General features: G+C 39.9%; 1 protein-coding gene across 4 annotated transcripts in view; it reads left to right on the top strand.

Annotated features, from left to right (window-relative positions):
• The first annotated feature begins 1,899 nt into the window (after window positions 1-1,899).
• The window catches only part of LOC111156359 (epidermal growth factor), a 100,971-nt gene continuing 87,362 nt past the window's right edge, over window positions 1,900-15,508 (top strand). For 3 of the 4 annotated variants that reach the window (XM_022517186.1, XM_022517175.1, XM_022517165.1), the window contains exon 1: window positions 2,449-2,575. In XM_022517186.1, the coding sequence (XP_022372894.1) occupies window positions 2,449-2,575 (127 nt within the window). Of the gene's footprint in view, window positions 2,576-15,508 lie in introns of all 4 variants that reach the window. The other variant, XM_022517157.1, reaches the window with a different exon arrangement.

Genomic DNA, 15,508 nt, shown 5'->3' with positions numbered 1-15,508 from the left:
TCAATCCCAGAAACTAAAATGGGTATTTGGCCCATCAAACTGATTTCTGGGCACCTTTAAAACACGGGCAATGTTCATTTGCCCAGAAGAGGTTCAGGTTTATCTAGGAGTAAGAATATGGAGTAATCAAATATCTCTGCAAGTCCTTTCTGCATGGGTAGCTCTCGTTTAAGGTTTTGCTATCTGGGCAACCCTGGTTTTCTGTGGATGAGCTGAGCTTGATCTCTTACATCAGTCCCCAGTCTTGACTTCCACCGTAGCCATGCTGACTCCATCATCTCCTAAGCGGCTTATTCTCAACATTAATGACCCTGTTAGCCCAGGTGACATGTAATTAGGAAATTGAGCCTTTTTACGACCAAAAAATAAGAAGAGATTTCACATCCAAATAGAATATAGTTGTGGATTACTTCATATCTGTGCTCATATCATTCCTCCTTTCTTTTTTTTTTTTTAAGATTTTATTTATTTATTTGACAGAGAGAAATCACAAGTAGGCAGAGAGGCAGGCAGAGAGAGAGGAGGAAGCAGGCTCCCTGCTGAGCAGAAAGCCCGATGTGGGGCTTGAACCCAGGACCTGGGATCATGACCTGAGCCAAAGGCAGCGGCTTAACCCACTGAGCCACCCAGGCGCCCCATCATTCCTCCTTTCTCCACTAATTCAGCCCAGTGCTTGACTGTCCTTCTAGTCCTCGTCCCCTGTAACACTGGCAATGCATTCTGCTGAAGGGGAAGCTTAGCAAGTTTAGTAACTTAGTGCAGGTTATTGGAGGACATTCATTCTGAGTTTTGAGTCCAAGTGAGTCCAGAAAGCAATGGAATATTCCATATATTCCCCCATGTGACTTCTGCTGCCTGCCAAGGTCTGCTTCTCTTGTGAGAAATCAGAGCTGTCTGGCGGTGGCTGGCTAAAATCAGAGAAACCCTGACTTTAGCCATTTCAGAAAGTGACCCAGTATCAGAGGAATGATGAGGACATAAATATGAGTGAAAGGCTTGGAGTTCTTCCCGTTCTCTCCCAGAATGGGTGCTCACTACTTTGACTGTTGTGACTATCGCTTTATCTACATTTTGACTAGCACTTGGAACACTACTACATCTGGGCAACTTAAACGAAAACTTGTTTTCCAGGGTGAAGTAAATGGGAAGAAAATTCCATTGTTCATCAAATGTGGTATAAACGGTTTGCCTGAGCTGCCTATTTCTGGGTGCATTCCTGACAAAACAACCGAGGGGGCAATAATGGGTACTTCAAGCCTTTCTTTTCTACCCCCGATATGTGAAAAGATAGCCTAAGTTGTCTGGGAAGGGACAGCAGTCAGCTGTGCTGGATTTCCAGTGCTTCCCAGATTCTGCACTATTAGCTTATTTTTTCCAACGTGGCTCTGTAATAACAACCCACTCCTTTCCCTGCACTCCTGGCCCCTTCTGATGTTTTGTTATGCTCATGCTGAAAGAAAAGGTGTCTGTGCATACTGTATCTCTTCATTTGGCTTCAGGGATTTCCCTTTGATTTGGAAAGAATAATCTCTCAAATTCCGCTATAAAATATACAGGAGAAAGAAAAAAAAGATAAAGCTCCAGGAATGTGTGCTGGTGTTGACATTTTGTTCTAATACGGCTCATGTGAATGATCAATTACTCCAAGTCTTAATTATCCGCACTGTCGTTCACCACTGATTTGTATGGCCCGGTTTAGCTTTGTTGCCATCCTTCCAGGTATTAAAACAGCCACTCTCCCACAGGTACCTCCTAGACACCAGGAGCAACTCCACAGCCCCCTAATTGCCCTCTCCCTGGTTCTGCCCGGAATATTTATGGTGAGTCGCCAGTTATCTCCTCCCTGGCAGCCATCCCTGCTTTCCTGCAGCTAGCAATTGCCCACACGCACATTTGCAAACAGAGGCTCACTCAAGTGTCACTAAAGGAGACAGGAGGTGGAGCCAAAAGGGCTTTAAAAAGGAAAGGGAGTCATTCTACTTTGCAAAAAGAGAAACTATGTTTGGGGAGGAATCCTATCTCTGTACTTCTTTTTCAGCTTCAGCAAGGGTCCGTCGGAACTTTCCATCACTTTCCTTTTTTTCCTCTCTCTCTCACTGTGGCCTACACTGCTCTGCCTGACACAGCGAAGTCAGCAGCAGGCCTTTAGAAGTCAGCGGCCGTGAAACTGTGAAATTTGTCATACGGGTGTCAGGTATTTCTTACTGACTTCCCAAGAACTTTGATAAAGAAATCTTTCCTGGGGGTCCCTGACAGGCTGCAGGCCACCGTCTTGAGTTGAAGAAGGAAGAGCTGGAGGACTACCGCAAAGGAGCAGAGCGAAAGATGCCCCAGGGCTGCAGGCCAACCCAGGGGGACACACTTGGGGTCAGACGTACTCACTCTGCCCGGGCTATGCTCAAGCAAAGTCAAGTGATTTTCTGTTGAAAGTTCAAGCCCATCAAGATTATGCTGCTCGTCCTAGTCATTCTGTTGCCGGTAGTTTTTAAATGTAGTTCTGCTAGTCTCTCAGTCCTGGAACACTGGAACTGCCCTGAAGCCTCTCCCCCAGGAAAGGGAAATTCTACTTGTGTGGGTAAGTCATCTCATTAAAAGGAATTCACATCCTCCCAGAAACTGCCTTCATATACCTGTCCATTCTGTTTTGTATACTTGGGTGTTTTTTTCTAATTTGTCTTTGGGTGGGTATATTTGGGTAATTTTTGTTCTCTAATGCAAGTACATTTCTTTCTGGTTGTTAGAGGTAATCTGCTACCAGCTATAAAAATTCACGGCTCTCAAACTGTTTTGTGTGTTTGAGTGAATATGTCTCATTTGTAAGTAACTGAACATTTCTTTTCATGTAAACTGCTGTATTTATCCTGACATGAGGAGTATCTACTCACTTGGCTAGTCAGCTTTATATTGGAAGCTGGGGAAACAGATGGATTTTTATGGGAAACTGTTTCTATATAAGCCATAAAGTTAAAACAAAATCCTTCTTTCTGATAACTTTGTATAAGAACTCAGAAGTTGCTAAAACACTCATGAAAAATGGGAAAGGACTAGGGAACTAATGTGATTCTGTCATTTTGAAAGCCAAGTTTCAAGTTCAACCTCCTCTCCTCTCTCCCCTCTCCTGCTGTTTCTGAACTCTGAGGGCAACTTCAGTTTTTGACTAACAGGTGCATTGAAACTTTGAGCACTGCTAAGAAATGAGTTTTTCATCAAGGAGAAATGGAACTTTTATTAAATGGGTTTTTCATCAAGGAGAAATGGAACTTTTACCAGACGCAAAGAATCATCATGCTTGAGAACTTTGCCTGAAAAACATCTCTCTCTCTCCCCACTCCTCCTTCCCCTTCTCCCCTTCCCCTCTCCCCTTCTCTCCACCTTCTTCTTTCTCTCTCTCCCTGTCTTACTGTTGATTTGGTTTATTTATTCCTTGGGTGGGTCTCCAACCTGCTGCTGAAACAAGGCAGCCATTTCCAATCACTAGAGGGCATAAACTCCCCTGACATACCTTTTCTGTCGCCCTGACCTAAAAAGTGGTATGGCTCCGAAAAAGAGGTAGAGGGAGAAAAACACAGTAAAGTTTCCAGAAGAGAAGCCTTTGGAAGACAGCGCAAATTAATGGGAATAAGAGAACAATTCTGAGTCAAGCTGCTGACTTTGGGCTTGTGCCCTGGCTCTCCCATGAAGGAAGTTACAAATGAGGAAATCAGGTGTTCTTGCTCCAAATCTTAAGACTCTGTCTCTAGGTAGTGCTCATGGTAACAAATGAGCAGAACCCTACTGGAAGGGTACTGGAAGGAAGGACTGAGTTCTAGTGATCTCTGTGTCAACTGGCACGTAGAATATTTCTGCTTTCATAATATGTTCTCTATAAGTTCTTCCCAAATGAATGAGAAGTCTCTTCCTGAGCTGCTAATCACATCGTCCTAGAGAATAGCTACGAAAAGGGGGTGACAAAAGGCAAAAGGGCCCCCACGAACCAGTTCCTCAGCTGTTGGAGCAGAAGTAAAAACTTTTGGACAGTTATGTCAAGTGGATTGGAGACTCTCTGGGGCAGGAGAATTTTCTGAGACTAGTTGGCCAGTGTCCCAAGACAGGCTCTGCCTTCTGCATGGGATGTGAGGGGAGATGGTAGGAGCCAGTCAAGAAGCAGAATCTGAGAGAGCAAAAAAATTTAGAGAAATGAACTGCTGCACATACCTTTAGAGGCCCAGGGAACAAACTGATTGATTCCTGCTTGCAAACGAGCCTCTGCCTTGAGCTCCTCGCTGCCCCTGCCGGTGGCTCAGAGCTGCCATCACTAAGGCTGGTTGCACCAAGTAAACCTAAAGGCCAGGCTAGAGACAGTGAGTCAAGCGGGACTGTGTCAGAGTGGAAGGCTTTAGAAGCAAACATACGTCCTTTCAAATCCATTCTACCTATTGAATACTTGAGCAAGACTAGATTGTTGCTGGGAACTAAGTATACCCCCGTTTCGGGATTGTTACGGGGATGGCATGAGATGACACATATAAAATGCACCCAGCATGGAGGTTGCAGGTGGTGCTCAATAATGTCCCTTGGCCCTTCCACGGCTTGACTAAAACCCTTTGATCAAGTCATACCAGGAGGTGTCATATTTAAACAGTCCTGTGACATGGCACAGACCCCAGAGAGTGTAGAATGTCTGGATGCCACTTGGTGATTCTGCCTCTGCTCCCTTGCAAGTCACTGGTTTAAACCCCTCTGCTTTACACTCCACATCTCATGTTAGCCGATAACTGCCTGGGTCACACCCTGTGCCCCCTGCATTTCAGAGGATAGTATTCCTCCCCTCTAAATAGATACAGTGCTATCTATTTTTCGGCCAATTAAGTTCTACTGGCCTTTTTACTTGCCTTTGGCATTGAGCCAGACCACCTCTGGCCAGCAGGAAGAACGCTTTGTGGTTTGACAAAGTTCAGGTTACTTTATGCAAGGTTGTCATTCATGTGACTTGCTAGCCGGGTAAGCCACTTGATAACACGGAATTGGGTTTTTTCATTCTACCCTCCACCATCCTTCCTGCCTTTTTTTTTTTTTTTTTTAATTGAATGAGTATTTTATTAGCCGTATTTGAGCTAGAGTTAGGTGAGAAGAGCAATAAGGAAAACTGCTGGCAAGTGGCTTCTGAACTTTCAAGCCTGTTTGCCCTGGAGGAGAAAAATCAGTTGAAAAAAGGAACTTTTCCTGTTTGCCATGTGTACCTGTATTATTTATCTGAACTTTCTTAGTAAATAAAGGGTGAGGAAGAAACACAGGCCAACCGTGAGATAGCTGGCTGCAGGAGGGATCCGGGGGTACTAAGTTAGCCAACTGGGAAGATCGCTCTTAGCCGTAAACAGTGAGAGCCTTGATTTCAGCACTGGCTAAGGCTTGGTCAGTTTCCCAGTCCTGTGCAAAGCAGAGTAATTCCAAGATCAGAATCTTGTTTGTTTTTTCAGCCAAGGTTATGCAAAAGTTTTTTGTTTTTTTTTAATCTAACTGCAAAGAAATTATAGAAATGATCTTCTACACATACCATGTGAATGAAACCACCCCCTCAAGTACTCAGTGGTTTGGGGCTTTTGAGGGGCCATCAAGCTTAGTGGTAAAAAAGCTTAAGTTTTCGGGGTTCAGACACCAGTTCTGCTGCTTGTGAATGGAGTCTCATTTTTCTTAGTGCAAAACAGAGATTTTTTCCTTAGGGCAAAACACCCTCAAAATTGTTGTTGTCAGGATTATGTTAATGTATTCATTTTCAATGCGGACCACACATTACAATCACCAGTGTCTAGGTTACCACCTGGGGCCATCTGGGTCAGAGTCTCTTCTGGGGGTGAAATCCAGGCCCCATTTTCTTTTTTATTCTCCTTTGGCAATTTCAACAGGCATAATGAACAGCTTCGGTCCAGGACCACTAAATTAATACATAAGAAGTGCTTAAAAAAAAAAGTGCATAAAACAGAGCCTGGCATATAATTAGCTCTCAGTAAGTCTTAGCTGCTATCAGTATTTTTATCATTGTTAACATTGTTTTTATTGGTGGCAATAGTAGTAATATTTTCTAAATGTGGCTTGGTTTCTTCTACAATAATTAAATTTTCTTTTTTTTTTACACACAGAAAAAAATGACACATTGAAAAACTTGATGATAGTTTTACCACATTAAAAAAGTAGTCAAAATAATTTCAACATTTATAACTTGTATTTTTGTAATCAGAAGAAATGTTTATTAAAAATACAAAAACACATCAAACTGACTTTAGTCAGTGTCCATGTGGAACTGCAATTCCAATGTCTTTGTCTTTCTGCGTGATATCAACTGATAAAAATTGCGCTAAGCACCAATTAGATCTGCTTGCTAGATTTCTTACCAGTAATAATTTTATTTTATTTTATTTTTTTTAATTTTTTTTAAGATTTTATTTATTTATTTGACAAAGATCACAATTAGGCAGAGAGGCAGGCAGACAGACAGAGAGAGAGAGAGAGAGGAGGAAGCAGGCTCCCGAGCAGAGAGCCCGACATGGGGTTCGATCCCAGGACCCTGAGATCCATGACCCAAGCTGAAGGCAGAGGCTTTAACCCACTGAGCCACCCAGGTGCCCCTGTAATAATTTTATTTTAATAACAATAACAAAAACAAGCCACTTGAAAATGATTATTTAAATTTCTTGCATATTTTTTTCTTGTATTTAGAACCAGTTTCTCTAAGATGTTTAAAGTTGTTGTGGGCTTATAAAGAAATAATAAAATAATTCTTTAAATGAATTTTGAACAAGTTGTGGTTGTCCAAATATTTGACATTTCAGTTTAGAAGTTGGAAGGTGGGAATTCTTTGCTTTTGTTCAGAATTGAACAGCTAATTATTTTCCATTAAAAGTAAATGGACTAGTAATTTGGCTAACATAAATTCAGAATCTTCTATGTTTTGGACTAGTTTAAGAAGAATAGATATTAACTCTTTAAATGTTTGGTAGAATTCAGCCATGAAGCTATCTGGTTCTGGACTTTTGTTTGTTGGGAGTTTTTTAATTACTGCTTCAATGTTATTGCTGGTAATCCATCCATTCAAATTTTCCATTTTTTCCTGATTCACTTTTGAGGGTTATATGTTTCTAGATTTCTTCCAGGTTGCCCAATTTTTTAACATATAATTTTTCATAATATTTTCTTATAACTCCTCTAATTCTGTGGTGTTGGTTATTATTTCTCCTCTTTCATTTCTAATTTTATTTGCGTCCCCTCTCTCCCTCTCTCTCTCTCTCTCTTTAATGAGTCTGGCTAGAGGCTTATCAATTTTATTGCTCTTTTCAAAGAGCTAGCTCCTGGTTTCATTGATCTATTATTTTTTTTTTGATCTATTATTTTTTTTAAGTCTGTTTTATTTATTTTTGTTCTAATCTTCATTATCTCCTTCTTTCTGGTTTTGAGTTTTGTTTGCTCTTTTTCTAACTCCTTTAGGTATAAGGTTAGGTTGTTTGTTTAAAATTTTTCTTGCTTCTTGAGGTAGGCCTGTATTGCCATAATCTTCTCTCTTGTAGCAGCTTTTACTGCATTCCAAAGATTTTTTTAAAGATTTATTTAATTATTTTGAAAGAGAGATAGAGCATGTACACGTGAGAGCACATGAGGAGGGGGAGGGGCAGAGGGAGAGCGAGAGGGAGAGAATCTCAAGCAGACTCCCTACTGAGTACAGAGCGGAATGTGGGGCTTGGTCTCACAGCCCTGAGATCATGACCTGAACCTGAATCGAGTCAGACATTTAGCCGACTAAGCCATCCAGGTGCTCCTGATCCCAAAGATTTTGGACCATTGTGTTTTTATTTTTATTTGTTCCATGTATTTTTTGATTGCTTTCTTTTGGTGTAGGCAGGCTGGATCCAAGAACCCAGCAGGGGTCCCACAGGACCAGCCAAGAGGGTCCTTGGGTATATGCAAAGCAAAAATCAAACACAAGCTTTGAGGGAGTGAGAGCAGAATTATTGAAGAGATAGAGAAAGTACAGGTACTGGCAGAGGCTGTGAGACTCAAAAAGGAAAAGAAGAATCTCATATTGGTTTGGGGTCTGGGGTTTTTACTGAGGATTGTGGTCTGGTATACGTTACCTCCCAGGCATCCAGGAACTGGTCAGATCAAGGACAAAGGCCTGGGTGTCCTCCATAAGTTACTTGGAGCTAGCGGGTCTCGGCGCCTAGATGTCTAACCCCAGTGGTCTGGAATATGGACAAGATGGCCTCACCCAGTCCTTGCCCAGTCCTTCCTTGGATGTTATCTATTGTGCTGGAAGACTCTAAAGAAATCATTAACTCCTTGCCCTTTACAAGGAAGACATACATTATTTATACTATGAGGTATGTGTAAAATCAGGGTACAGGTCCGAGCAAGAATAGAAGCAGGAAGAGGAGCAGAAAGCAGATTTTTATGGAGCCCTTTAGTTTTCCTCTCTCACTTTGATGCAAGAATTTAGTTAATGTATGAAAACTTCAGTTGTTTCAGCCAAATACTAGGCAGAAACTTGTGCTCTCATCACCTCTTGACCTTCCTCCTAAGCCTGAAGTTTGAATTGGTGTGTGTGCCTGTTTTCACTTTATGACCTTGGTTTTCTGATTCTCCCAGGCCTGGCTTAACCATGCTAATGTCTCTCAGTGTCTGGGTTTCCCAAGGATTTCCCAGGATACTTAGTCCCCTGGAATCTGTGTGAGTGTGAAGGCATTTGAGAGCCAGCAGACCCCTGTGACAATGACTCATGGTAATTGTTGATTTATTTGCAAGCCCCCTCCCAGTGACAGGAGAGAATAGCGGGCTCAGAGAAAAGCACTACGTTCTTTCCTCCCTTTGGAACAGCCTATCAGTGTGCCTTTGATCAGCTTTGTATATGTAAGTGGATTTCATTCACGAGGTGGTTCTTTCTGTGGATAGATGGTTGCTAGGATACAGAGAGGCCCAACAACATCATGGCAGCTGCCTAGTTCTTCCGCACATGGTGTGGCAGTTGAGAAATATTATATTTTATTTATTTCAATACTTTTTTGGTTAAAATTTCAAAAGCTTGAAGAAGGATCTTTCTTCTCCTGTAGATTCCATCCTTGTATAAACAGATCAATGATAGAGGATCAAAGTTGATACTATGTAGTTGCTGATACCAATCCTATGTATTACAGGCCCTTCCCTTAAGAGGGTTAACAACAGGCACAGAGGCAAGAGCTACCAGGAATATTCTGGTGTTTTTCTCCCTCCCTCTGAAGTATATAGTTATTCTGTTTACTGTAGAATTTGCAACGGAAAGGAATTTAACCTCTCCGTGGTCTGCAGGGAGACTGCAAAGGCTATTGTCTTTAACATTAATTTGTCCAGTATGTAGAAATGTACATCTTTTAGATTCAAGCAACATCGTTGAGAATTTTAAGAGCTCTAAGTGGATCCAAAAGTTTATTGTATTTTGGAAAGCAAATTTGAAAAAAACTGAAACTTTGATGTGTCCTGGTTATCCTAATGAATCATGGCAGCAATTTCATCTAAGAAGAAAAAAAAGGTATATGAAGAAAAATTTTCATCTAAAATTTCAATGCATTTAAAAGCACCCAATAGGGAACCTGGGTGGCTCAGTGGGTTAAAGCCTCTGCCTTCGGCTCAGGTCATGGTCGCAGGGTCCTGGGATCAGCCCCGCATTGGGCTCTCTGCTCAGCGGGGAGCCTGCTTCCCCCTCTCTCTCTGCCTGCCTCTCTGCCTACTTGTGATCTCTGTCTGTCAAATAAATAAATTTTTAAAAAATCTAAAAAAAAAAACTTATTTAAAAAGCACCCAATAATGCCCAAGAAAAGATGATGTAGGTGACTGTCTTTCTTTTTAAAAATTTTTTAACCTTTTTTTACTTTTTAAAGGTTTTATCTATTTATTTGACAGAGAGAGAGAGCACAAGCAGGGGGAGCTATAGGCAGAGGGAGAGGGAGAAGCAGGCTCCCTCTCTGAGGAGAGCCCAACATGCGGCTCTATCCCAGGACCCTGGGATCATGATCTGAGCCAAAGGCAGACGCTTAACCAACTGAGCCACCCAGGCACCCTCTTTCTCCCTTCCTTCCTTCCATCCTTCTTTCCTTCTTTCCTTCCTTCCTTCCTTCCTTCCTTCCTTCCTTCCTTCCTTCCTTCCTTTTTCTTTCTTTCTTTTTTTCTTTTGTTCGTTCTTTCTTTCTTTCAGATTTTATTTATTTATTTGAGAAAGAGAGAGAGAATGAGAGAGAGAGAAAGCACATGCACAAGCGGGGGAGGGGCAGAGGAAGAGGGAGAAGCAGGCTCCCCACTGAGCAGGGAGCCTAATGTGGGGCTCAATCCCAGGACCTTGGGATCATGACTGGAGCTGAAGGCACATGCTTAACCGACTGAGCCACCCAGATGCCTATACTGTCTTTCAGTATTGATATATTGTCTTCTGGAAAAGAAAGCCAAAAAGAAGCACACTGAGCGTGAATATCCCTCTTTAACGTAAACCAGGTCGGTGCACATGAAATGACCAGATTTTATCACTTCCGACAGAGAGGATGAAATGTCATTTTTGAAGCAAAGGACACATTTTAAGCAGAGTGAGTTGTGGTTGGTGCATTGCCCAAGTGAATTGAACTTGTCACCAAAAATGGGGGGCAGTTGCAGACAGGTGATTCTGGTGTCACTTTGCTTGTTGTCTTATTTTGCATGAAAGCGTCCCCTACCCTCTGTCGATGTGCTGTGCCTGGCAGGTTGTGTTAGGTCTCAGTTTTTTAAATGGGTAAGTTTCCGTTATGTAGCTGATATGAGCTGCCCCTGCTTACCTCATAGGATTTTATGAAGACTCAGTTAATTAATTCATGTAAGGTGCTTACAATTTTGCCTGATTTAGTGAGTTTCCACTGGATACTAGCTGTTACTTTCTACCAAAGACCATAAGCTGCGACATTAGGAACATCTTCGCTTTGTGAAATTTTTCTAATGCCATTTCTTCAAATTTGTAATGATGCTTAAAGAAATCTGAAGTTAGTGTCTTGGGATGAACAAGGCCTCACCATCATCTTACCCACTCTTCTCTGTTATTTGTCATTATCCTTGATGGTAAAGTATGGCACAAAATCCCCAATTCATTATTTTTTCCCAAGTAATTATTCTATTTGTCATATTTGCCTTCAACATTCTGAAGAAATTATATGAAGCATTTTTTCCCCTCTATTTCTATAGCTATGCATGCAGCTGGGGCCTAGGACTAAGTACTGGCCAGGGTGGAATTAATAAGAACAATGAAATTGGACTCAGAAAACATCTAGAGACCAACACTTCTTGATTTTCTTTTGTTTTTATCTATTTGTTTAGGGATGCTCAGAATGTAGTATCCATAGGCAAATATTTATTTGTTTCACTTTGCAATTTGGGAAACATTCTTTTAAAGTCAGTTAAAGAAGATAATTGTGTTAGTTATAGATGAGACTCACACCACATTTTGTACCTCTAATAATTTTTTTCCAGATGTAATCAGTTGATGAATTTTCTAGACTTCCTCCAGAGGGCCGAGCATATGTCACGGCAAGGGTGGGCATTGTTTTTTTCAGGTTAAGGTTTTATTTCCTTTTGTAGAGCTCATAGTGACACATTATTAACTTGGTGTTTGAAGTTGAGAGAAGCAGAAAGAAGAAAACATTTCACAGAAAATAGGAGTTAAGGTGAATAGCATCTATTTATGAATTTACCACAAGCTTAGGCTTCTTCACAAAATGTTCCAGACAAGGAAACTATTGAATTCTGTAAGACCAGCAGGATAGGAATTGAATTGTTAACGTTAGATTAGAAAGACCTAGAAGATCATGTATCCAGCAGCCTCCTGTTACTGCTGAGAAGCTGAGATCCAGAGGGGCAAAGTAATTCACTAGGATTCTGTAATACTTGGAACTCAGGACCCTGGACTCATAAAATTTACCATGTATGTGCCACCTCCCATGACTGATAGTTGAAAGCCCACTAGTGTAATGATTAGTTCTCCCTTACCTAAAAGTATTAATAATATTAGGTTGGTTTAGGTTAAGTCTCTTAATATGTCTAGTTGTTTATATTTAAAGCACCTTGAAAGTAGGACTAAGGTTTCCTTTTATATAAATTATACCAATAAGTTAATTCAAATCAATTCAACAAATGTCTACTCAACATCAATTATGTGTTTAGAATGACAGTGTTAATATCACTGATCCAAATGTCCAGGGTCTCCTGAGGGGACAGTGGGGTTCCCAGCTCAGAGAGCCGGATGTGGAGTGTTTACCCGATGACTTATGGACCATATTAGTTGGATTTACCAAAACCAACTTTGACAAAATCCGACAAGTGGCTTAAAAACCTTCCTGCAAAGGAACTAAAGATTGCAGACAATGCTACTAATTCAAGCTCAAGAGAATAATGAGGGAAGAACAGAAGGACACTTTTCTTTTTCCTAGAATAAGCTCTTTCTTGGTTGCATAAGAGACAAAAACAATGCAAGTCTCTTTAGACTTGACAAAAAATAAGAAAAAAACTTAATAAGAAGATAGTCTGAAAACTGGATTAATGTTTATTAATATTAGTGATGAACCACACAAGTGTAAAATTTGCCTTGAAATGTTAGCTAACGGTAACATGAAGCCTTCAGGACAAGCAAGATATTTTAAAATGAGTATCCAGGAATGCAAAATGACTTTTTCTGATTTTTACAGCTGTGTTCAAAGTTTGGATATATAGGACTCTATTTACTAAGCTTAATGACAAAAATTTAGAAGGCCCTCAAGATTTCTGACCTTACAGCAAAAATAGAAAAGCCTCTTAGTATTAGTGAAATTCGTATTTCTCCTACTTCCTGCTGTGGTAGAACACAGCTAAAATAATACATGGAAAACCGCATAACAACAGATTAAAATGTGTTCTTTTGTCAGCAAACATTGTTGAAAACTTCACAGAAAGCATTACTGAAATTTTGAAGAGAAAGTATTATAAAAATTATGGAGTTGAGTAAAAATAAGGATGTTTCTAAATATAGCTTGGCTTATGGCATTTTCCAGAAAGTAATAGTCAACACTTAAATGACTACTCATTATATGTGAGGAAAAATTCTAAGCATGTGGCATGAAATAATTTGTTTAGTTTTCATAATAATTCTATGAGGTAAGTACTATTACCATCTCCATTTAAAGATGACGAAACCGATACGCAGAGAGGTTAAGTAATGAGCTAAACTTCAGACAGCTAATAATTAGTGGTGCTGGGAAACAATCAACAGGGGCTTTCTGTCTCCAGTGCTAGTGATCTTAGCCACTCTTGCATTCGTCTTTGTTTCAACAATGAAATGCATAAGGAATGAATACTTTTTCATTAACCAATAAAGGAAAAATGCATCAGAGAAGAAATTTCCCCAAGAGTCAATGACTTCTTTATCTATTGACAAATGTGTTATGAAAAAAAGTAGTAGAAGTGTACGCAGTGCCAATGAAACCATTGAATTTACTGGCATATTAGCAAAAAAGATTCTTAGGTAAGATCACAGCCGGCCCTATACCACAGTCCTTGGCAGTCTCCCAGGGCAGCAGTGTTGTCAAGAAATTTAAACTAGAACTGCACAAAGTGCAGTGGGATATCACTGATGACTTGACTTCTCTAAAACAAGACTAAACTGGATTCTTTGTGATACTTTGTATTGGATGGGGGGATGGTAACCATGAAACTATTCTTTCCATAGGCTTGCCATAGAGCATCCTCAAGGAAAGCACACAAGAGAGCTAGTGTTACATAGTTTTCTTTTCCTTTTTATTTCTTTTCCTTTTTTATTTCTTTTCTTTTCTTTTTTTTTTTTTTTTAAAGATTTTGTTTATTTATTTGACAGACAGCAAGAGAAGGAGTGGGAGAGGAAGAAACAGGGTTCCTGCCAAGCAGGGAGCCTGATGTGGAGCTTGATCCCAGGACTCCGGGATCATGACTTGAGGCCAAGGCAGACGCTTAACCAACTGAGCCACCCAGGACCCCATAGTTTTCTTTTTAAAAAAGAATAAGTGTTTCAGTGTGTTTTTGTTGTTGTTGTTGTCTTACCTTTTCTGTGATGACAAATAGATGTTACTAGTATGCCACTCAAAAAAATAAAATCAGACATTTTTCCCCTTCAAACTGAAGGTGATGTTCTAACAATGAGGAAGTAACTGCTGATTTTAAGAAACTTGTGTATGAAGAGAGCACTTGAAAACAGGTGTTTAGAAATTCTCCATTGCTATGTGATTAGGTTGTTGAACAACCTAATGTCAGTATGCCACCTATTAAAAATTCTTACGTCTGCACTCTTATAAAACAACAACAACCTTGTGAGCAGAGTTTTTGGAACTTTAAAAAAACTTCTAAATAATTTTTGTTCTTTTTAATTGGTAAAAATAGAAAATATGACACTTTCTGGTTAGTTTTCATTTACTGGTTGAAATCTAGGAAGATAGAGATTTGCTAGCCTAATTCAATAAAATCTGTGAATGATGTATTTTGTGATTTTGTGTATACAGCCAGTGAAGGCAGTTCTTCCATTTGACATAAATATAATTGTGAAATGTGTTTGTCTCTGACAGCTATCAAAGTATCAAAACATTGAACTTTAAGCCAAATTTTTTAATTCTTATGTTACATTCAGTCTTTTTAGTAAACATAGACTAATCAGAAGGTATTGCATAATCTCAATTTTTCACATGCACAGGGACTTTTAGGGCTGTGGGTATCACCAGCTGGAAATGTTCAGCAGAGTAGGAAATATAGTAGAAAAACACAGAAGACAGATCAAAATAGGCATTTCTAAGTCTTATCATGTGTGTGTTTGTGGGTATGTGTGAACATCTGGAAAAACTTTTCTAATGCTTTAATGTTGGTGAAAGCAGTTTAGTCTGGTAGCAGCAGTCTTTAAAAGAAATTGAGCATATTTTATGCCGACAGGATGAGAGATATTCAAACATGCTTATTTGAGACGAGGGATTACCTACAGCACAAGAACCTTATAACAGGATTCACTGTTCTATAAAACTGCATTTTTATGAATTTTTAAAAAGTTACACTGAGCTGTGGTATTAATCAGGAGATAGATACATATATTAATGGAATGGACTAGAATGTCCAGAAATGAACTTGAGGTAATATGGTCATTTGATCTTTAACAAAAGTGCAAAAGCAATTCAGTGGAGAAAGGATAGTCTTTTCAACAAATGATGTAGGACCAAGTAGGTACCTATGAGCAAAATAATGAACCTCAACCTGAACCACCTACCTTTGCAAAGATGAACTCAAAATAGATCATAGATCTAAATTTAAGATGTAAAACTACAAAATTTTTAGGGGAAAAAAAGGGAGAAATCTTTGTCTTGGGGTTAACAGTTCTTAGAAATGACACCAAAAGCATGATAAACAGAAGAGAAAAAAAAGTTGATAAATTGTACCTCACCAAAATGAAAACTTTTGCTCTGCCAAAGGCAGTGTCAAGAGGATGAAAAGACATGCTGCCTGCTGGAAGAAA

Source organism: Enhydra lutris, unplaced genomic scaffold (genome assembly GCF_002288905.1).
Source record: "Enhydra lutris kenyoni isolate GAN:26980312 unplaced genomic scaffold, ASM228890v2 scaffoldscaffold3, whole genome shotgun sequence".
NCBI classification, from domain to species: domain Eukaryota; kingdom Metazoa; phylum Chordata; class Mammalia; order Carnivora; family Mustelidae; genus Enhydra; species Enhydra lutris.
Note: the sequence above shows the minus strand (reverse complement) of the source record. Positions and strands in the feature narration are given on the sequence as shown.